The sequence below is a fragment of the Delphinus delphis genome, chromosome 1, assembly GCF_949987515.2.
Source record: "Delphinus delphis chromosome 1, mDelDel1.2, whole genome shotgun sequence".
NCBI lineage: Eukaryota > Metazoa > Chordata > Mammalia > Artiodactyla > Delphinidae > Delphinus > Delphinus delphis.
The window spans coordinates 107661683-107685244 of NC_082683.1; the positions used below are offsets into that span (position 1 = coordinate 107661683).

At 39.2% G+C, this 23562-nt stretch overlaps 1 protein-coding gene across 1 annotated transcript; it reads left to right on the plus strand.

The window, feature by feature from the left end:
• The first annotated feature begins 31 nt into the window (after positions 1–31).
• PRPF3 (pre-mRNA processing factor 3) lies at positions 32–19953 on the plus strand. The gene is made up of 16 exons (XM_060029230.1): positions 32–90; positions 2070–2260; positions 2934–3064; positions 5070–5216; positions 6800–6883; positions 7094–7314; positions 8281–8587; positions 9265–9431; positions 10213–10292; positions 12272–12415; positions 13360–13459; positions 13632–13745; positions 15108–15226; positions 15496–15579; positions 16632–16693; positions 18911–19953. Exons 2-16 carry the CDS (start codon positions 2116–2118, stop codon positions 19055–19057), a joined length of 2052 nt encoding a protein of 683 aa, XP_059885213.1. The 5' UTR covers positions 32–90; positions 2070–2115; the 3' UTR covers positions 19058–19953.
• The last annotated feature ends 3609 nt before the right edge of the window (positions 19954–23562 follow it).

A 23562-nucleotide genomic window follows, 5' to 3' on the forward strand; every position in this document is an offset into this window, starting at 1 on the left:
GCAGTAGCGACGGCAGGGCATAGGGCGGTCAGAAGGTTTCCGGTTCCGGTGTAACGTTCGGGCTCCGTCTCAGGGGCTGAAGTTAGTGAGGTGAGTAGTGGCCCCGGGCCCGGAGAGGGTATCCTCGCGTCCTAGTGACTGGGGCTAGGGTTCCATCCCAAGGGGAGCACAGAGGCGGGAAGGTTCAGTGGAAAGGAAGCTGAGAAAAGAACAAGTTCTGTGGGAGAACGGGTTGGAATGAGATTGTTGAGAGGAAAAGGGCGGGGGCGGGAAAGGGACGAGCTGAGGAGACTACCTCTGAGATGAGGAGTTGGGGTAGAACGAGGCTGGGTTGGGGGCGGGTCAGAGAGACGGAAAGAGCAAAAAGAGAAGAATGGGGGTTTCAGGGAGGAAATTGGATTTGTAGCAAAGGAGAGCACCGAGTAAGGAAATGCTTCAGAGGATTAGAACCTGCTACCAGCTCATTCAGAGATCATTCTGCCTTCCTTTCCTTCCACACCATAACCACACCCCACCCCAGCCCCGCTCCACGCAGTTATTGTTGAATATTTGATTTGTGACAAAGCTAGTTACCGTTTGGAACTTTTATTTTGGCCACTGGCTGTTTAGTTTGCACGTTATCTTATGGAAGAATGGGTTGAAGTTGAGTACATTTGTTCATATGGTGCTTGGGCACACATTTCATCTGATAGAATTAGTTATGCAATCAATAGTTATTGAATGAATTAAGTGCCATATAGGAATGGCAGTCGTCCTCATTTTGTAAGATGAGTGAACCCAGTCTGAGAGGAATTACTTGTCAGAAGGCTGGTAAATGGTAGAGCTCGGTGTGAGCTCTTCATTCTCTGTGGTGTCTGAATATGCTTTTGAGCAATGCACATGTTGAGATTGATAGGCTCTACTGCTATCTCATGATGGGTAAATAGAGCCACTGTATTCATATAACGTGTCACTGAGGCACAAAATCTTTCACTCGTAGTTTCATGACTTGAATCTACTTGCTTCATATGGTTATACCAAAATTAAATACACTATTTAGCAACAGTTCTTATAGAAGATAAACCTGCCAGAAATGTAGAAGATAATCAGACTGTACCTTATAGGAGAAAAGATGTCTTAAAACATCTTAAAAGATTGAATCCCAGATTGGACCCTGATGTGTGGCACTGCTGGGAGGAGGTTAGCTTGGAATTGAGGTCAGTCTAGCTTATTGACTTTTAGGCAATATGGAGAAAATCAGGGAAATAAAAATTTTCTTTATGCTCATGAAGAGTTTTGAGATTTAAGTAGGGGATAAAAACGTAAACATGAATAAAATTTAAGAACTGTACTAACTTACATTAAACAACAAATTAAAGATTGTTGTAGAGTCTTTTATGATGGTGTTTTCTCTATTAAGCTAAAAAGTAGAATAAAGGTGAAAAGAGAGAGAGTACATCCAAAACGAGGGTAATCTTTTCTGAACTGAGGGATTAGTTATGACAGAGACCCTGTAGAACATGAGAGAAAAGTATCTAGGTACAGAATTCCCACTGGGATGAATATGAGTACAGAGAAATGTGATAGAACAGTCTTAAGGATTAAGAGTTTTAATATAGGATGACTGACCTGGATAAGCCCTCTCATTTGTGTCCCTTAAAAGAAGGCCTGGGTTAAGGAATGCTTGCCCAGAAGTAGGAAGAATAGAACGGCTGGGCTCTGAGTGGGCTTTTTCAGTCTTGTTTTCATGTTATATGCTTGCCAGTCCTTGTTGAATATGACAGAATCAAAAAAGAAGCTAGGACTCATTTCTCAGACTAGGTTATTCCCAAGGTTTGCTTGTTTATTCCACAGGTTTCACTGATCCACTGATACTTACTGAGTTAGGGTTAAAAATCAAACAGAATGTAGTCCTTTCTGTTTTGAAGTATGAGTTGTAGGGAAAGTATTTGGCTTGAAATGAAGTAGAAGAACTTGCCTAGGATTGAGAATAGAGGTGGGGAAGGCATTCCTGATATACTTACTGTTGCCTGGGGTTATTTTAATCTTCTCCTGTCCTCTAACTTAACTCTTTACTGGTTTCTTTTTAGGTGCAGTATTGAATCCTATTTTGAGCTATCCTCCTTTTCCTGAGGAATGGCACTGTCTAAGAGGGAGCTGGATGAGCTGAAACCATGGATAGAGAAGACAGTGAAGAGGGTGCTGGGTTTCTCAGAGCCCACAGTGGTCACAGCAGCACTGAACTGTGTGGGGAAGGGCATGGACAAGAAGAAGGCAGCTGGTATGTACCTTTCTGAAACTTCTGGCTTAACATGTAGGATGACCCCAAATACTGCTTTGAACTTCCCCAAAATTCTCTCTGTTGGGAGTGTCTAAAAAAAGGTCAGGCCAGTTTCTCTTACATTATAATGGAAATAGCCTAAATAATTAATATTGCTTTTTCTCTTATTTTTTATTTTTTATACTATTTGTGACATATTTTGAATCTCAGACTGATTTCCTTTGACCACTGCACTGAGTTACCTAAATTATATTTACTTAGGAAATATACTAAAGTCAGATGGGTATATTCAGATTCAGATCGACATCTAAACATTTAGAAGTCTCTATAAAATACATGAAAAATGTTGAGGAAGGCAGATTTTGTTAAGGTAGTCTCCTCCAACTGCTGTTTGGGAAAAGCTAGAGTGGTTATTCATCTTAAACTTTGATGCTCAGCCTAAACAGGTTACTCTGGCTATGCTACTTCCTATGCCAAAAAGTTATAACTATTTTTATCTCGTGGGGCAAGGTCATTCAGTGTAAGAGAATGTATGAGAATCCTACAAAGAACTTAAGAAAGCATTTCTCTCCCTCTTAGGGATAAAATTCCAGTGTTGGCATCTATTGTATGCCTAGTATTGGACTAAGTACTTTTACGTTTTCAACCTTACCACCTCTTTTTTTCTTGCCAGACCACCTGAAACCTTTTCTTGATGATTCTACTCTCCGATTTGTGGACAAACTGTTTGAGGCTGTGGAGGAAGGCCGAAGCTCTAGGCATTCCAAGTCCAGCAGTGACAGGAGCAGAAAACGAGAGCTAAAGGTAGGTTACAGTTAACTATCTGACGAGCTTGGAGTGTTTTGAATGGTAACAAAGTTGCTGAGCTTACCTGGCTCACACTTTAATATCCACTATTAGAATACCTAATATTTAAGAGAGGTACTTAGACATTGGAGTAGAGGGGGTGAACATGTATTATCACCATCTTATGGTGATGAACTACCTAAGTTCATGGGTTGAAACGTTCCAAGGAAACAGTAGGTAGCTTTGTCCTTTTTCATATACAGTTAGGAGTTTTGGTTCTCATGTTTCCCTAAGTCTCTCTCTTTTTCTTTTTTTTCAATAAATTGATTGCTCTAAGATTTTATGCTTTGATTTACTTGAGGCCTAATAGATTGCTTCACAGTGTGACTTCACTGCTACCTGAGCCATAGACCTCATTGTTGGTCCTTTAGAGATATTACTCTGCAATGGACTTCTAGATGGGACACCTAACAGCAATTGATTTTTTACTGTGTGTCTTGAGAGCCTACTGTTTTCCACATAGCATATTGCCAGTCCTCTGGCCCCATGAGTGGAATACTTAAAGGGACCATCATTACCTCCCTTACCTCCTTCTCTTTTTATCCTATAGTTGCTGATTGGTCATGGCCTCTTTCAATATTAGCAGTGTCAAGTAGCTGATCTATCTCTTTTCTCTGTCTGTCTCTTAAAAAAAAAATCTTTTCTGTGACTCCCATCAAAAACCTTCCAAAGTGCTTTTGATATCCTGGCTATCCTTTTGCTTTTCCTGAGGCACAAGAGTGAATAAGCAGTGTCTGCTTGGTCCCTGGCCAGGCTGTGGAACCAAGAGAAATAGAGATTTGTGTGCTTTTTGTGTTTAGGGTTTTGTAGGGTTATCAGAGGAATGAAAGATAGTCCTTGCCTTAAAGGAATTTGCAGTTTAAGGGTTGGGGGATGGGAGGGCACAACAAAATACAGTCACAAATTATGAAATCTGAGTAGCAGTTTCATGTAAATTTTAGTGTTGACTATAGAGTTTCAGACTTCGTTGAATTTTGTTACATTTAAGGGGGAATGCTTGATGCATAGTATACACAGATCTGTAGAGTGAAGATTATGTTTTGATAGGGCGTGCTACTGTATAAGTGCTGAGGGCCTGCTGTGAATAAAGTGACTACATTGGGTGGGATTAATAAAAATGGTTTCTTGAAGGAGGTATCTAGATAGCCTTGGGATTCGGGTCCCATTTTGGTCCATTCAGTCCCCACCCCACACAATATATTATGGGAGAGTCCTTTTTCTTGAACTGTAGGAGTTCCAGGAAGCGCTCGCCCCTGGCCGAGGATATGTCCTTGCAAAACACGAGCCCTCCTAGTGAAGAGGGGATGTCACCCAAAGCCTACCACCGGTGTGTACATTTGCTTTTTCCCATTGTCCCTTCCAGTTGGCCACTCTTGGTCCTGTTAAGTTCACCTTGCAAATTAGTCAACATATTTGAGTTCCCATTGTTTGATGAGAACAAAGTGTTATTGGGGAATACTGAAAAAGAGAGAAAGCCCCTGTCCTGGAAGAGCTTAGACACTAGTTGGGAGAAAGTACGTACTAACATTGAAAGACTTAACACTTGGCAAACAGAATATCAGCAGTGTAATTTTACTTAGTATGAACCAAGCTCTTAAGCGCTAAAAGGATGTGAAACAACAGTTTGATCAGAGTGGGTTGAGATTATTAATGAGAAAAACTTCCTGGAGGAGGTGAGTTTTAGGCAGGATTTGGACTGGGGGAAAAGTTGAGGGAGATCATTACAAATGTGGGCAGTAAGATGTGCAAAGACCTTGGGATGGGAACATTTATAAGCACATGGGATGAAATTTGTTTGACTGGAGTAGGAGAATAATGAAGTTGAGATGGGTGAGATGGTCCATTTGGTGGAGGGTCTAGAAGACTCTGGGAAAAGCCACAAAATGCTGATAAGGACTAGGATTATTCTTCCCTTCTCCCATGGGCAGGGATACAACTCTTCTTTCATCTTGGGTTCCCTTAGGAAGTGTTTGGTGATGACTCTGAGATCTCCAAGGAATCATCAGGAGTAAAAAAGCGACGGATACCCCGTTTTGAGGAGGTGGAAGAGGAGCCAGAAGTAATCCCTGGGCCTCCCTCAGAGAGTCCTGGCATGCTGACTAAGCTCCAGGTTAGTAATTAAGAACTGGAAGCGGTGGTTTTGAGAGTTGAAGAAGTAAGAGATGGATGGGTCCAGATTTATCGTGGCCTTAATTTGAATTAATTGTTAGCATTGGAAAAATTTTATGTCCTGCTTTATGTTTCATCATTTCTTGGTTTAACCAGGAGTATTCCAGTTGAAGGCTTTTGAAATAGCATTTACTGAGCACCTATTATGTGGCAAGGAAGGTGTGTTACGTACATCATTTGCCCAAATATCTACCTCACTGTGTCAGTAAGAAAATTATTGAAATGATTAGAACTTAACATGATGGCAGAGAAGTATTTCCAAATACTATAACACAGAAAAGATATAATCCACTTAAATAATTTTGAGTTCACTTTGTATGTTTTTAATAGGAATTATCTGTGTATTTAAAATGGGCACTGTTAAAAAATTTGGGGGCTTCCCTGGTGGCGCATTGGTTGAGAGTCCACCTGCCAATGCAGGGGACACGGGTTCGTGCCCCGGTCCGGGAAGATCTCACATGCCGTGGAGCGGCTGGGCCCGTGAGCCATGGCCGCTGAGCCTGCGCGTCCAGAGCCTGTGCTCTGCAAAGGGAGAGGCCACAACAGTGAGAGGCCCACGTACCACCAAAAAACAAACAAACAAAACAAAAACAAAAACAAAAAATTTTGATACTATGTAAGTAGTAAATATTTCTTGTACCACTTAAAATTTGTTACAGGAGAAATAGAATATATACATATATATGGATGGGTGGGTGGATGGACGGATTTGCATATTATATATGATATTTCTGAAAGGAAAGAAACTGATGGTGATGTTTTTTTATAGAAAATGGGGTGGAAGAATTCACAGTATACCCTTTTGTACTTTTTTGCATTTTAAACTATGTAAATATACCACCTATTCAAAAAAATGTTTAAAATAATTTTTTTTAAATATCTTGAAGTGCCTTGACACAGGACTCCTGGAAAATTCAAGAAGAGTTATTTGATCATGTCCTCAAAGCTTATTATTCTGAACTTCTTTAGGGCAGAGGAAAGTATTCACAGAGATTAGGAAGTAAGTCTTCACATTGTTGGCTCCCGTTACCCAAACTAGGAACTCAGGGACAAATAGGTGATTTTTTTTTAAAGTGTAATAATGTTTATGGGTTCTGTCAGTTTTGCATGCATTTTCTAAATGTTCACAGTTGCCCTGTAAGGTAGGTACCATTTTTACCCCTTTTAGACACTTGGAGGTTTAGAAATTAAATACCGTGTTCAAGGTCACACAAGCATTAAATGGCAGAGTTAAGATTCAAACTCAGGTTTCCCTGACTCCAGAGTCTTAATTAGCAAGCTATGTTACTATCAATACTTAACATGCCAATCCTGCCTTGGGAAGATAGGTTGAAAAATTCCAGTGCTCAGTTGTGTACGCTTATCTTTATTACATTTTCTAGCCTATGGTACAAGCAGAATATGATGGGGTCATTCAAAAATTTTTTGTTCTCTAAACCTGAAAGCCCTTTGAGTTTAGGAACCTGTATGAGAGAAATAAAAAGATGTTAACAGTTTTTCAACTTTTTCCCCCACTGAGAGCAGATCAAACAGATGATGGAGGCAGCAACACGGCAAATCGAGGAAAGGAAAAAACAACTAAGTTTCATTAGCCCCCCTACGCCTCAGGTATTGTAACCAGATTTCTCTGAAAATAAGAATCTTTAGCACAGAATTTCTTGCCACCCACTCAAATGAGAGTCCAGAAGATGACTGCATGTTCCACCCCCAATTTGCCACAGTCTACCACTCTGTGGCGGGTTGGCGGGGGGCGGTCGGGGGAGATCTGCCTGCCTGTCTAATTTTTCTGATTCTGATTTCTTTTTCTCTGTCTCACAGCCAAAGACTCCTTCTTCCTCCCAACCAGAGCGACTTCCAATTGGCAACACTATTCAGCCCTCCCAGGCCGCCACTTTCATGAATGATGCCATTGAGAAGGCAAGGAAAGCAGCTGAACTACAAGCCCGCATCCAAGCCCAGCTGGCACTGAAGCCAGGGCTCATCGGCAATGCTAACATGGTGGGCCTGGCCAATCTCCATGCTATGGGCATTGCTCCCCCGTGAGTATCTGTTTCATGGAACTCGTTTCTGAAGCTTGAGAAGCAATAAATACCTTTGAATGTTATTGATCCTCTTCTTGCAAGGAACTTAAATAATTTCTTAGACAGTTTCATATTTCTTACATATACTCAATAAATACCAATTGAATTTATTCTCTTGGTCACCTTGTTGCAGAGTTTAATTTATCTTCTTTTTACAATTGGTAGAACTGAAGTTAAGATTATTCCTCTAATGGAGCTAGGAATAGAGCCAGGTTTCCTGGATCCTAGGTCAGAACTATATCCATTAAACCACATTGAGTGAGACCAGATCTGAGAGTTCTCTACAACTGGGTAAAGGTGATAGACTTCATTTTTAACACCTTAGTTGGTTTGCCATCCCCTGTCTGACTCAAGAATTAAGGAGTAAAGGAAAATATGATTCCAATTTCTTACCATTGTAATTTATAAGTTCATTTCATCTGATTGTACTCTATACTCAACTGTCCAGTTTGATAGTTTCAGTCAAGATGTTATTATTCACTGATGGGTTTATGTTCCTTAGAATTTTGTAACCTAGTTGTCTTTGTTGGGTTTTGATTTTTCCTTTTTTTTTTTTTTTTAAATTTTATTTCTTTTGGGCTGTGTGTTGGGTCTTCGTTGCTGTGCGGGGGCTACTCTTCATTGCACTGTGCGGGCTTCTCATTGTGGTGGCTTTTCTTGTTGAGCATAGGCACGCGGGCTCAGCAGTTGGGGCTCACAGACTCTAGAGCACAGGCTCAGTAGTCGTGGCGCATGGGCTTAGTTGCTCCGCAGCATGTGGGATCTTCCTGGACCAGGGATTGAACCTGTGTCCCCTGCATTGGCAGGCGGATTCTTAATCACTGCGCCACCAGGGAAGCCCTGTTTTTTATTTTCTGCTTGTTTTTTTTTTTGCTTGACTTATTGTTCCAAATGGGATTTATTCCTTTGTGGGCTATTTTTCAGGAAGGTGGAGTTAAAAGATCAAACTAAACCTACACCACTGATTCTTGATGAACAAGGTCGAACTGTAGATGCAACCGGCAAGGAAATTGAGCTGACACACCGTATGCCTACTCTGAAGGCCAATATTCGGGCTGTGAAGAGGGAACAATTCAAGCAACAGCTAAAAGAAAAGCCATCAGAAGACATGGAGTCTAATACCTTTTTTGACCCCCGAGTCTCAATTGCCCCTTCCCAGCGCCAGAGACGCACTTTTAAATTCCACGACAAGGGCAAATTTGAAAAGATTGCCCAGCGATTACGGACTAAGGTATCTGGCTTAGAATATAATCTAGAATTTTGAAGAAGTTAGGAAGGTGACAAAGGAAATTGAATATAGTCCTGAAATAACCATCAACTCAGTTCTCTATGTTTTTGGCAATTAGATAAACAAGTAGTAAAGCAATGAGTAATTTTTAAAATACTATATTTTTTCCTGGAATACTTGATTTTTAGCTGATTTGTCTTCTCAGTTACTTACATTCTACTTAGGTAGAAATAAAATTGAATTTGAAAATTCTCCACATAAAAGGTCAGTGGAGGGAAACCGTTGAGAACCCTCAGGGCAACTAATGAAAGCTAGCCTGGTGTTAAAATTTACTGCAGACAGTCCACACACTTGGATAGTTTGATTGACTGTATATTTGATGACTTTTACCTTCTTGTTTTCATCCTCTCAGAATGAGGTTTTTCATAAAATTCCATTTCTGCATATTTGCTGCAGGCAGGCACTGTGGGGTAAAGGGCTAGTGATGAGAGTGAAATGTATGTAAATCAACCAAGTAAAGGATAAAGTAAAGCAGAACAGCTCCTTTTTCTAAGCTTTCAGAAAGTATGAATTTGTTGCATTAGATGTAAAGAGTTCAACAAGGGAGTGTTTTAAAGTTTGGGATTCTACTACTTCCCTGTTTTCTTTGACTTCAATTTATCTTCTTGTCTTGTCTTTAGGCTCAACTGGAGAAGCTGCAGGCAGAGATCTCACAGGCAGCTCGAAAAACAGGCATTCATACTTCAACTAGGCTGGCCCTCATTGCTCCTAAGAAGGAGTTGAAGGAAGGTGATGTCCCTGAAATTGAGTGGTGGGACTCTTATATCATCCCCAATGGCTTTGACCTGTGAGTTTGTTGGTTAATACCTTTTCATAAGGCTAGAGTTTTAATGGGAAAGATGGTACTTGTGCATTAAGTAAAAAATTTAAATCCAAGGAAGATAGATAACCGTATACAAGCTCATATATTTGTAAAGAATATGTTGTATGGGTTGTTTTAGTTTTTTCGGTTAATGTAGGAGGATTGGGCACATATAGTCTAAATAATCTATACAAATCTGTAAAATTTCTGCTTGCTTTGTTATACATTGTTATTTGTTTTTACCATATTTGTTTTCTTAATTATCTTCTTTTGCTACTTGTAATAGGTGTTTACATTTCTTAAAGATCCAGTCCTAGAATAGAGCAAGGATTCTTAGTTGATGGGGGAGAGAATGATAAATAAAGCGTATAAGAAACATTTGGCAAGCTTCAATCATATCTGCTCCATTATTCTGATACATGGCTTTAGGAGACTGTCTCAGCCTTTCCTTATGCTTCCTTTGTCAGCCTCTGTCCCAGCGAATTATTGTTACTAATGAGAGAATATGTGTCCATCAGGGGTGTTAGGGTAGAAAAAAAAGGTTGACAATGACTGGTGTAGAGAGTGCATCCAACCTTAGTGGGACCATTTTGTCATCTTGAAAATTATAAGTAATATATTACATATTATAGACATGCAAATACTGTAAAAAGTTCTAGAATGCATTATGGGGGGGTGGATTTTTTCATTGTGTTTCTGAGATTCCCTCTCTCTTGGAATCATCTCTACCCACATATCCTGTTTTCCCTTCTTCCTCCAATTTTAGTACAGAGGAAAATCCCAAGAGAGAAGATTATTTTGGAATCACGAATCTTGTTGAACATCCAGCCCAGCTCAACCCTCCAGGTAATGTAGAGATTACTCAATCAAAGCTCTAGAGAAGTATTAGCCAATAGAAATTTATGTGATAATGGGCATGTTCTCTGTCTGGGCTGTCTATACTATAGCTGCTGTGCACACATGACTATTGAGAACTTGAAAACCAAGTTGCATTAATACAGCTGAGGGACTGAATTTTTAATTTTATTCAATTTTAATTTAAATTTAAATAGTACATGTAGTTAGTGGTTACAGTGTTGGACAGTGCAGCTGTAGAGCATTGAGGTCTAATCTATAGATGGCCTCACTGATGTATATTACAAATTGGGCTTTTGCCATAGTGTTGACTCCCAACTCTAGTACACCACCATTAAACTCCTGGCCCTCTTCAATCTTCTTTTTCTTCAGCCTTTCTCTTTATCATTTTTGTAGTGAAAGTCTGTTGGCTCAGTCAGAAGAGATGGGTTTTAGTTGTGGCTGTGAACTAGCTGAATCCCTTGGGTAAATCATTTATAATACAGAATTTCCTCATATGTAGAGATAATACTGATATTCCCTCTTAAGCAATCACAGAAGATTTTAACATTTTCATCAAATGTGAGATGAATAGAGGAGGTTAGTTTTTACTCAGTAAATTTACTCAGTAAATTTGCTTGCCAGTATCTCTAATAAGTTCATAAAAATAGATTGAGACCCTGTGATAATAAAAGAATAATAATCATTGAATTATACTTAATCAGAATGTACTTAGCTGTCATCAGCATGAATCATTAGAAGAAAGTGGGGGATTTTGTTTGTTTTAACAAATTGAGTAAATCTGCTTTGGGAGCTCAGAAGATTTTTCCCAATCCCTATGACTCTCAAATTATAAATTTCCTAATGTTGGCCAGTGGTTTTCAAATTGTATTCCATAGGCACGTTGAGGTTCAATAAGTAGGATCCAAATGGGATTCTGGATACCCCCCACCTACTCCAAATCCTCACACAGAGCAGCCGGAGCAGCTCTAATTTTGTTTTCTATATTTGTCACATTTCAGTTTATAAAAGGGTTCAACTGCTTAAAGAAAAACAAGTTAGAACATTACTCATGAAAGATAAGAATGCTTTTGAGGGGCTTCCCTGGTGGGGCAGTGGTTAAGAATCCGCCTGCCAATGCAGGGGACATGGGTTCGAGCCCTTGTCTGGGAAGATCCCACATGCCGCAGAGCAACTAAGCCCGTGCACCACAACTACTGAGCCTGCGCTCTAGAGCCTGCGAGCCACAACTACTGAAGCCCATGTGCCTAGAGCCCGTGCTCCGCAACAAGAGAAGCCACTGCAATGAGAGGCCCTCACACTGCAACAAAGAGTAGCCCCCACTCGCCGCAACTAAAGAAAGCCTGCGAGCAGCAATGAAGACCCAAGGCAGCCAAAAATAAATTAAAAAAAAAAAAAGAATGCTTTTTAAAGACATAACTATAATACCATTATCACGACCTAAAATTAACTAAAAGCAAACTAGAGGTCCTTTCTTTTTCTTTTTTTAATCTTAATTGGAGTATAGTTGATTTACAATGTTGTGTTAGTTTCAGGCGTACAGCAAAGTTAATCAGCTACACATATACAGATATCCACTATTGTTTAGATTCTTTTCCCATATAGGCCATTACAGAGTATTGAGTAGAGTTCCCTGTGCTATACAGTAGGTTCATATTAGTAGTGTGTATATGTCAATCCCAGTCTTCCAATTTATCCCTTCCCGCTTACCCCCTGGTAACCATAAGTCTGTTTTCTACATCTGTAACTCTGTTTCTGTTTTGTAGATAAGTTCATTTATACCCTTTTTTCAGATTCCACATATAAGTGATATCATATATTTGTCTTTCTCTATCTGACTTATTTCACTCATTATGACAATCTCTAGGTCAATCCATGTTGCTGTAAAGTTTCTTTTAATGTGATTGATATTCACCTGTATCCCTCTAATATGCTTATTGCTTTGGTACATTCATTTCTCTGCCTGACAGTCGACAATGACACACCAGTTACTCTGGGGGTATATCTGACCAAGAAGGAACAGAAGAAACTTCGAAGGCAAACAAGGAGGGAAGCACAGAAGGAGCTACAAGAGAAAGTCAGGCTAGGCCTGATGCCTCCTCCAGAACCCAAAGGTACGTATCTTAGAGGCAGGGAAGAAAGGGTGACGAGTTTATCTCTGTCATTCTAGAGGAACTTTAGCATCTCTCTATATTTGGGTGCTTTTTGTTTCTCAGAATCATTCATTGGTTTTTCCTTTCCTAAATTTTCTATTGTCTTTGCTTATTAAGACAGGTCAACATAGTCATTGTAGATGTCATTTAAGGCTTTTTTTTTTTTTTTAACTAATATTGACCATAAAACATTCCTATACTCCTGGAAGAATAATAGGCTTGAAATTCATGAAGATAGTAGTTGGAGTATTTGCATAGAGTTGCTATGTACATAATTCTTAAATGTTTGAAAAATGAAAATGCAGTTTAAAAAACCTCACTCCTGTAGTTTCCATTATCAGTAATATTTTGAGTGAGCACTGTTATGTATAGGATCTTTCACTAAATGCTATGATGAGAGTGAAAAATGCCAAAGGGCTTCCCTGGTGGCGCAGTGGTTGAGAGTCCGCCTGCCGATGCAGGGGACACGGGTTCGTGCCCTGGTCCGGGAAGATCCCACATGCTGCGGAGCGGCTAGGCCCGTGAGCCATGGCTGCTGGGCCTGCGCGTCCGGAGCCTGTGCTCCGCGACGGGAGAGGCCACAACAGTGAGAGGCCCGAGTACCGCAAAAAAAAAAAAAGAAAAAAAAGGAAAAAAAAATGCCAAAGAAATTAAGTTCCTTGTCTTTCGTAAATTTTCAAACAATGTGAATAAATGCATACCAGTTATTTAGATTAATTATGTGACCTCCCTCAAATGCTGAATTAATTGGATGGGCTTTCAAGGTAAGAGTATTTGGAGGAGGTGAGTTTTGAGCAGAGATTTGAAATAGGTGAATGATATGAATTAGTAGAGAAGAGATTGACAGGTTATCCCAGCTGGAGTAATGACTTACGAGATTGATTTCTATCATCTCTTCACTGCAGTAAGAATTTCAAATTTGATGCGAGTATTAGGAACAGAAGCTGTTCAAGACCCCACGAAGGTAGAAGCCCATGTCAGAGCTCAGATGGCAAAAAGACAGAAGTAAGTGCCATGGGATTGGGTGGAAACCCAGGGCAAGTACCTTTCCCAGACTCTTCTGGGGGATCCATATTTGGAGGGAGGGGAGAGTTCTCCGTTGCTCTCTCTTTCCCTCAGCCCTGCCTCTGATCTTCAATGCCTTTCTCACTTGTGGATGTCCTTCCTGTCACGACAGAGCGCATGAAGAGGCCAACGCTGCCCGAAAACTTACAGCAGAACAGAGAAAGGTCAAGAAAATTAAAAAGCTTAAAGAAGACATTTCACAGGGGGTACACATATCTGTTTATAGGTAGGTGTCCAAACTGGGCCAGCCTTTTCCTTAGAAATACCAAAACATTTTCCAGGTGATTGAGGCAGAATCACTGGTGTAAAGCATACCTAATAGCAGCTCTACTCTCTTTTAACAACCCTAGTGTAAATCAAGAGCTAGTAGATCTTTTTCATTGGTGAGGGTTAAAAACTTAGTCTTCTGTTTCTGAGGTCTTAGTGAACTAATACTAGTTCTGAAGAATGAATGAACGAATATGCTTATTCAGGCCAAGATGTGAACTAGGGATCATTCATACTTTATGAAGCATAAAATATTATTTTTTTAGGAAGCATTAAAAGTCTTTTTCCTCAGTTAACTATATCCTTATCCTAATGTATTGCAGTAATCCTTTTATTCCCACTCCAAAGTGGACTTTAGTTATTTATTTTTGATTTATTTATTTGTTTTTATTTTTGGCTGCATTGGGTCTTCGTCGCTGCACGGGCTTTCTCTAGTTGCGGCGAGTGGGGGCTACTCTTCACTGCAGTGAGCAGTCTTCTTGTTGTGGCTTCTCTTGTTGTGGAGCACAGGATCTAGGCACTCAGGCTCAGTAATTGTGGCGCACGGGCTTAGTTGCTCCGTGGCATGTGGGATCTTCCCAGACCAGGGCTTGAACCTGTGTCCCCTATTGGCAGGTGGATTCTTAACCACTGCATCACTAGGGAAGCCCTGGACTTTCCATGTTGTAAATATTTTCTACCTTTTCTGTTGATTTAATGTTTTCATTTTATTCTTTTACGTCAAGTACATGTGTATCTTCTGTTTAGACGTGCTCCTGTTTAGTTCTTTATTATAAAAACGGCACATTATTATAAAAGTAGTGAATGCTTACTAAGATAAAAAACATTCTAACAATACAGAAGGACATTTACTGAAAAAGTCCCCTTCCTATTCTCTGATCCCTTAGGACCACTCACTGTGGGTAATTGCCACTGACAGTTTTTCGTATATTCTTCAAGAAATTTTTCAGGCATAGCATTGTGACTACTTTATATTATAAGCACCTAGAGGGCAAAGAATTTGTTGGTCTTTATACTGTCAAGAACAACTAGCATATAAATATTTTTGGATGATGGTAAATATCTCTTCTTCATTCTTAGAGTAAATTTTGATTACCTGCTATTTGTTGTAAAGTGTACAGTGCTAGACTTTGAAGAAGTTTAAGACAGTAGAAATACTTCTGGATTCATCAATTCTACCTTTAAGCATTAGTATATTTGCTTACTCCAAATGCCTTTGTTTTTAGAGAGAAAACTATTTTGGATCCATTTTTATTTGCCATTCCATTCAGGCAACTGCTGATGCTAAAATGAAAGCCATAACTAAACTTTCCCTCTCCAGAGTTCGAAATTTGAGCAACCCAGCCAAGAAGTTCAAGATTGAGGCCAATGCTGGGCAGCTGTACCTGACAGGGGTGGTGGTACTGCACAAGGATGTCAACGTGGTAGTAGTGGAAGGGGGTGAGTCTGAAAAAATTGAGGCAACCGTAGGCCTTGAAGTGATTAACATGGTGGGAAGAAAGGAGAAAAAGATAGTATTTTAGAGCCATACCTGGGTTTAATATCTTGGGCCTCTGTTTCTGTGTTTATTGGAGTAGAAGGACCTAAGATGTGGTTCCTGGGATTGCTTCAGCTACCACATTAATGTCTGAGCGTTGAATGCACACAAACGTTCTTTCTACCCCATCGTCTTCCACAACTCTGGCAAAATTCTCCTTCTCTGTTTCTAGGCCCCAAGGCCCAGAAGAAATTTAAGCGTCTTATGCTGCATCGGATAAAGTGGGATGAACAGACATCTAACACAAAGGGAGATGGTGAATGGGGGTTAGAGGGGATTAAGTGGGAGGTGGGATGGTACTCTGTCCATTCATCTGTTCCCTCTCTCTGACACTCTTGCAAATACCAGATAATGTTTAAGAATTTTAGAAAGACCCATTTGGACTTTAAGCATGCTAGATATTCATACAGTATTTATTATATGATCATATGCATGAGTATTAGTTATTCTCCTGCCTGTCCTTTAAGGCCTTTCTACTAGCTGGTTTCCCTGTTAGCCCAGACTCTGGATACTGGCTACATGAGTGTATTTAGTTTGTGAAATTTCAGCAAGCTGCGCATTCATATGTGCATTGTCTATATTATATAACTTTTTGACAAAAAGTTTTTTAAAGGATTGAGAGCAAAAAATATTTTTCAGATCAAAAAAAGCTCTCTGCTTCATTCAAGAAAATAAACTTTTATTCTTTTGCCCAAGTTTATCTTGTATATTTATTTGACATCCTTCAGGCCATCTTCTTCCATCAATATTCATTCTTCCCTTCTTTGAAGACCTGAGTTAGCATTTAACATATGCAGAGAACCTTACTTTTCTTAACTTTGGCCCTTCTATACTTTTCTTTCTTCCCTATTTTTGTACTTAAACTACACTTTTTACTATAATTGATCTATATTTTATTTTGTTTCGCAAGTGTTCCTAAGATATTTTCATTCATTATATCTGTCCTCCTTCATTAGACTAAAAACTCCTTGAGAATGGACTCTTATCATTTTGGCATCTGAAGTGCTTAGGACAAGTTTTTATTGTTCTTTTATTTATCTCCTTATTCCCAGTACCTGTCACAGCTCTTGACATGTAATTTGGTCCTCAGTACATGTTTGTTGAATTAATTAATGTTCCTACCTGTTTGGAGATTTCAGTCTAATTGGGGGGAAATAAAGAGTAACAGAAGACATTTGATCCCAGTACATGAGAAAAGGTGATGATATTTAAAAGAATTTGGGTAGGCTTGAATACTGTTTGTTTAGGACCTAAATCTTGATGTCTGATCTAAGTCTAGAGCAAGATTTAGCTAATTGTCTTTTCCAGATGATGAGGAATCTGATGAGGAAGCTGTGAAGAAAACCAACAAATGTGTACTAGTCTGGGAGGTAGGTGATTAAACACTGAAGCAGGACTTTAGCTAATTCCTGATTGTTTATATTATGCAAATGGAGCAATATAATGGTAAAACTAAATAATGACTAATCCCTTAAGTAATTTGTATTTCTTTTTGGAATTCATTGTTAAGTATTTGGCAGCAAATCCTTCCTGATTATATTTTAGTTAAATTGATGGGTATATACTTTATGCCATCTGGGGAAAAGTATGGAAACTGGTGGCAAGAATACAAATTCTCGATTTATTTATTTCACAGTCATGGATATGAGACTTGGAAAGAGGGAAATGAATTGTAGAATTTTTCTTTGGATATAGTGAAAGAAGTACTAGACTTAATACAAAGTTGGGAGTCTGGGCAGTATCACTTACTAGCTGTGTAACTGGGCAAGACACTTAATGTCAAAAACTGTTGCTTTGTCTATAAAATGTGGATATTATTTTCTCCCTATTGTCAGTTTTATTTTGAGAACCTAATTTGATTATTATGTAATGATGCTTTGCAAAATGTGACTAAATCACTCTTAAAATGGAATTTTTTTATGGTTATACAATTCTTTCATCCCTCAAATTTTCTTAGTGAGCCACACTATTCTGAAGAATGAATGAATGAGTGAATATGCTTGTTCAGGCCAAGTTGTGAACTAAGGATCATTCACCCTTTGTGAAGTGTAAAATATCATCCTATTTCTCCAGGAAGCATTAAAAGTTTCTTTCCTCAGTAACTATATTCTTATCCTGATGTACTGCAGTAATCCTTTTATTCCCACTCCAAAATACATTTTATACATTGTAAATATTTTCTACCTTTGTGTTGATTTAATGTTTTCATTTTATTCTTCTAGGTTGCATGCCTGTGTGTATCTTCTATTTTTTAAATGTGCTCATATTTAGTAACTAGTTCTTTATTATAGAAGTAGTACTTTGGGACTTCCCTGGCAGTCCAGCGGTAAGACTCCGCACTTCTCCTGCAGGGGGCGTGAGTTCGATCCCTGGTCAGGGAACTAAGATCCCACATGCCATGCGGCATGGCCCGAAAACAAAAAAAGTAGTACTTTACTACCAAAGTAGTGAATGCTCATTAAAATAAATTCTGACAACACAGAAGATCACTTACTGAAATAGTCCCTTCCAATTCACTCATTTTTTAAGACCACTCTATAGGTAATTGCTACTGTTTTTCATGTATCCTTCTGTCTTACCCCAGATTCCTCCAATTTATGCATACTAAGTAGGTAATAATAACCATAATAACTGTTTCTGTGTCTCATAAGTCCCCATATGCATATTTAATATCCCCCAGCCCCTTCACCTCTTTAAAATTCTGTTCCATTTATCTCTGAGAGTCCTCAGGAATTATTTCTCAGGTTCAGAAATAAGCCAAGTTGTGCTTTAGCCTCCTTTTTGGAATCTGATCCCTGAAAGCCTCTAGCACTTTGTGACTGCCATTGCAGCTAGTCCCTTTGATGAGAATGCAGTTCCACTAAGTACTGAATCTTTCTATTGTAGTTGTCTGCAGGTTATCCCCCTTGGCTCCCATTCCTCTCTCCCCCGAACCCCTGGATTGTTCTTTGTCACTGGGCCCCAAAACCTCCTGCTTATATACATGGTCTCACTAAGTCTTATGAAAAGAGTCCTTTTAGCCTCTAACTCCTTTCTCCTTAAATGCCCAAATCTGGAGGCCTGGTGGGAGGCAAGTTCATCCCATCTCACCCTCCATAGTCCTTCCTGACTTACTCTTCCATCCAGGCACCAGAGCACAGAACTCCTCATCTTCCATTCAGTCAAAAAAACAAACCCATATAAAGTCATGAAAACAGCAAATATCCAAGGGGGTGGAGGTTAGAATTGTTTGTTTTGTTTGTTTAATATTTATTTATTTAGGCTGCACCAGTTCTTAGTTGCAGCACTCAGGATCTTTTATTTGAGGCATGCGGGATCTTTAGTTGTGGCATGTGGGCTTCTTAGTTGCAGCATGCATGCGGGATCTAGTTCCCTGACCAGGGATCGAACGCGGGCCCCCTGCATTGGGAGCATGGAGTCTTACCCACGGGACCACCAGGGAAGTCCCTAGAATTGTTTTTACCATAAAATTATGTTCAGGTAGGCATATTGCTACACAGGTGTTATTAAGTTTTATAAAGGAATATTATATCTGATTTAAATTAGAAATTGCAGTGTTTTTATTAAAAATTTTGTCTCTTTCCCAGGGTACAGCCAAAGACCGGAGCTTTGGGGAGATGAAGTTCAAACAGTGCCCTACAGAGAACATGGCTCGGGAGCATTTCAAAAAGCATGGGGCTGAGCACTACTGGGACCTTGCGCTGAGTGAATCTGTGTTGGAGTCCACCGACTGAGACTACTGCAAGCCCTTGCCTCTCCCTTCTTGCCTTTGTCTCTTCAGTCCTCTCCCTTATTCTCCTTCCAAACCCAGCCCTACTTGTGTGTGTGATCTCAGAACTGTGCCAGGCTGACATTGGGACAAAGGGAGAACACCTTGCTTCCTTCCCCAGACAGCCTGGTGCTGCCCTTTATTCCCCTTATGTGAATATGATTAAAGAGTTATTTTTAAAGTCGGTATGATATTTTTCACACGTTCAAAGGTATTGGAGTTTGGGTCTTCAGGTGATCTTTTCTCCAGACTTCTAGCAATTGCTGTGGAAAAAGAAAATTTTGTCATTGATATTTATGAATATATAAATGGATGAACAAATGGATGGATGATTGGATAATGGAAATTTCTGACCTCATCTTAGAGCAAGAATGATAAATACTGTTTTCCTGGAGCAGAATGAAGAAGGAAAAGGTATTAAGTGGATAGGGGAGAGGGAATTTCCATCTCTTAACCTTCAGTGGATAGTCACGAGGTTGACAGATTACTTCTGGTCTTGGCTGAGTAGTCTTAACAGGAAATTAGTTCCTCATATGGGTGAATATATGAGAAGCTGTGTCGTGGGTGAAATGGACACAGAAGGAGAGTCCAAAGAGGATGTTATGGGTCAGTTTGTAAAAGGGAATAGAATTTGGGAATTTAGCCTATTCTCTTTACTAATTAAAGAAACCAATCCTTTTCTAAAAGACAATGTGTAATTTCTTTTTTCCACCCACCCCCAAGAATCTGACAAGATGCAGTTCTGTTTAAGCATTTAATGTTTCTGGTTTGATTTTAGGAGTATTTGGGTCAGAATAAGTATCCATAGAAGTCCAAAATTCTTACCATAAATATCGTTCCATTTCATGTTGCCTGTTGAGGATGTATTGAGAATGAATTGAACATAGGAGCCATTAGAGTTCCTCCCTGCTAATTGGAGTTTACTAGGAAGTAGTGTCAGAATGAATACTTGACCAGAAGTTAAAACATTCTATGTTATCAAATTAACCCCTTTAAAAAAAATGTGGGGACTTCCCTGGTGGTCCAATGATTAAGACTCCATGCTCCCAAGGCAGGGGTCACGGTTTGGATCGTTGGCTGGGGAACTAAGATCCCACATGCTACATGGCATGGCCAAAAATAAATAAAATTTTTAAAAATTAAAAAGTTACTGTTTCAGGCCCTAGTTAGAGTTCCAATTTTAAGGCAGCATTAGAGAGTGCTAGGATAAAAAAGGTGGAAAGAGACAAGGGACTGCAAAAGGCCTTAAGGAAAAACTATACAACCTCTTTTTTAGAGATAAGCAAACTATAACCCAGACAGATGACATTACTAATTCCTAGAGCAGGAAGAAACCGAAAAAAAAGCCTATATCTGTGAGACTTAGGAGCTAGAGAATTGATATTTCGTGATTTAAGCAAATCCAGGGGAAAACATTGTCAGAAGTAAGTGCTTTTGCTTTTATTAAAGGATTTATTACAAATATGCGTGTAAATAATTTATATACAACTTCAAAAATGTATTGTTTGCTGAAGACCTAAAAGGAGTCTTTTTGTTCATTATAAAGTTCAGTAAGTTCCCTACATAAAAGAATGAGTTCCAGGGCTTCCCTGGTGGTGCAGTGGTTGAGAATCTGCCTGCTAATGCAGGGGACACGGGTTCGAGCCCTGGTCTGGGAGGATCCCACATGCTGCAGAGCAACTAGGCCCGTGAGCCACAACTACTGAGCCTGCGCGTCTGGAGCCTGTACTCCGCAATGAGAGGCCTCGATAGTGAGAGGCATGCGCACTGCGATGAAAAGTGGCCCCCGCTTGCCACAACTAGAGAAAGCCCACGTACAGAAACGAAGACCCAACACAGCAAAAATAAATTTAAAAAAAATATTCCATTCCACAAGCACATTCATAAGTCCAATTTGTTCGTACATCCAACAAAACCCAATTCACAATTGCTGTACTGTAATCGGTTTGTAATACTTTTCACAAAGTAATACATAACAAAACATTTTGAATCTTACAGTACAGTACCTTGAAAAGTACAGTAGTACAGTACAACAGCTGGCATACAGGGGCATGTTTGCATCTTTGAAAGTTCTGAACTTGAAGGTTCGTCTGTAGGGGGCTTACTGTACCCATAGTGAGACTTAATCCTTGTTTTAAGTCTTAACTCCCTGTGCTTCAGGGTGGTGGTGGTTTTTTAATTTATCTGATCCTGTACTGTATTAAGCATTGTGCTCGATATGCATTGCCTCCTTTATCAGAACAAATTTATGAGGAAAGTAGATTTTTAGAGGTGAGAAATCTGAAGCTAAGAGTAAATCTGAAGCTAAGAGTAAGTAATTTGCTTCAAGGTTATGGCTAGTAAGTGATGGAGTTTAATTTGAACCCAGGTTTGACTAGAACCCAAACTTAGTCCCTACACATGCTGCTTCATTTGTGAAATAGGTGGTAGGGACAGATGTGTTCTTTCAAATGAATGCTAGACTCAGAATAATTCCTATCTTGGGATGCTGTTATCACTTAGAATACATTGTGAACTTTAGTAATTTCTTTCATAATCTGAAGTTATATCTTTAGTTAACGGCAGTTATTTGTCCTCTGTAGCGTTCTGAAGAGAACTTTAAAAGTCATTTGGAATTTATCATGGAGAATTAAGTGAAATGATCAAGGTAGATAATAGCTTTCTTTGTTAAAAAATGCAAATATAAAGTTACTGGACTGATTTGTCCTTCCTATATGTGGCTTACCTTGATGAATTTCCAGAAATATCTTGAACAATGGCAATATCATTGTAATATAGGTACCAAATAATTATTTTTGGATAAGACAATTCAGTCATAACTAACACTGTTTAGCAATCAGGGTGCTTTTGCATGTTATTCAATGCAATATTCTGTAGTTAACATACATGTAATTTTATTCAGGGCAGAAAATGCTACTGTTCAAAAGATTCGATCCAGTTGGAATGATCAGGGAAGTTTGCCTGAAAGAGGCAATTTAAGATAGTTCTTGAAAGAGGCAATTTAAGATAGTTCTTAAGATAGTGCCTGAAAGAGGCAATTTAAGATAGTTCTTGAAAGATAGGTAGAATTTTGGTAATAGAAGAGGATATTTTAGGCAGAATTAATTATAAATAGAAAATTACAGGATATATTTAAGGAAAAGGAACAGTTTGGAGCCCAAGGAACCTTGGAGGAAAGGCATTTGAGATAATACTGGGAAGTTAGATTGGAACCATTGTGGAGGGTCTTAAAAGTTAGGGCTTTTACTTAACTTGGTACATAACAAGGAAGAAGTTTTTTGGTTTTGTTTTTTGAGTAGGGGAAAACTAGGCGATTAGTCTGGTAATGTATATAAGCTGAAGAGATATACTAGGAAGCTGATCGTGATGCTGTTGATATGTAGAAAGGTGATAATCTTTAGGTAGAGGGCAAGGGGAATGGAAAGAAGGGAATTCACGCAAGAAATATCTAGGTAGAAGTCTACAAGATTTGATAACTAGTTGAAGGGGTAGAATCAAAGATAACTAGGATATCCAACTTGAATAAATCTGAATGCAGGTGATAAATTTAATCTTTGGGAGAGAATGAGCATAAAAATGAGAGAAGGGCTAAAAATGGAACTTTGGCAAACACAAGGGGGTAAGAAAACTAGCAATGGGCGGAGAAAGGATCCATTTAGTGGGATCTGATTAATGATTGTATATTTAACAGAAGCAAAGGGAAATGAATTTTAAGAAAGATTTAAGTATAATAAATAATAGCTGACATCAACATCATCAAGCCTTTACTAAGCCAGGCACTACTTTAAACACTGTGCACACATTAACTCATTTAATAATTATAGCACCACAGAGAGTAAATTGCCAATGGTAAGTGGCAGTAAAGTAAATTGCCACTCGCAAGTAAATTGCCAACGGCAAGTGGCAGAGCCTGAATTTGAGCAGTCTGGTTCTAAGTGTCTTACTCTAAACCATTGCACTAACAGAAAAAGCTGAAGGCTGAGACTGTAAACAGTGCACTGGAATTGGCAATTAATAGATCTTTGATGCTTTTTAAGAGTGTGCTTCCTCAGCACCTATTGCAGTGCCTACCTATTTCACTGAGAAAAGAGAAGCAATTGAAGAGAATTTCTGCACATTCTCACCAACACATCTATCAACCTACCTGAATCTCTCTACCTAGATTCTACCTTCCTGTTACAAGAAAGGAACTGTCTATGGACCTATCACCTGATCCTATCCTCTTCCACTTACTCAAGGAAATCAGCCAGCAATTGTCCCATCTCTATCCTGTATCAACTGTAGCATCTGATAATAGCTACATCATTTCCCACCTTGGAAAAAAGAAATGACCTTTTGAACCCACATTTCCCTCCAGCTTCAGCTCCATTTCTCTGATCCCATTTTATTTCTTGAAAGAGTTGTCACCACATTAACTCCACATCTCCCATTCTCTCTAGAACCCTCTCTAATCACTTCACTTCCTGGAAA

What these genes read in the sequence shown, in the direction of transcription:
- PRPF3 (XM_060029230.1), top strand. Translation starts at nt 2,116, where the DNA reads ATGGCACTGTCTAAGAGGGAGCTGGATGAGCTGAAACCATGGATAGAG. An exon ending in GCATGCTGACTAAGCTCCAG is followed by an intron (nt 5,217 to 6,799) that starts GTTAGTAATTAA and finishes CACTGAGAGCAG; the next exon opens with ATCAAACAGATGATGGAGGC. An exon ending in CAGATGGCAAAAAGACAGAA is followed by an intron (nt 13,460 to 13,631) that starts GTAAGTGCCATG and finishes CTGTCACGACAG; the next exon opens with AGCGCATGAAGAGGCCAACG.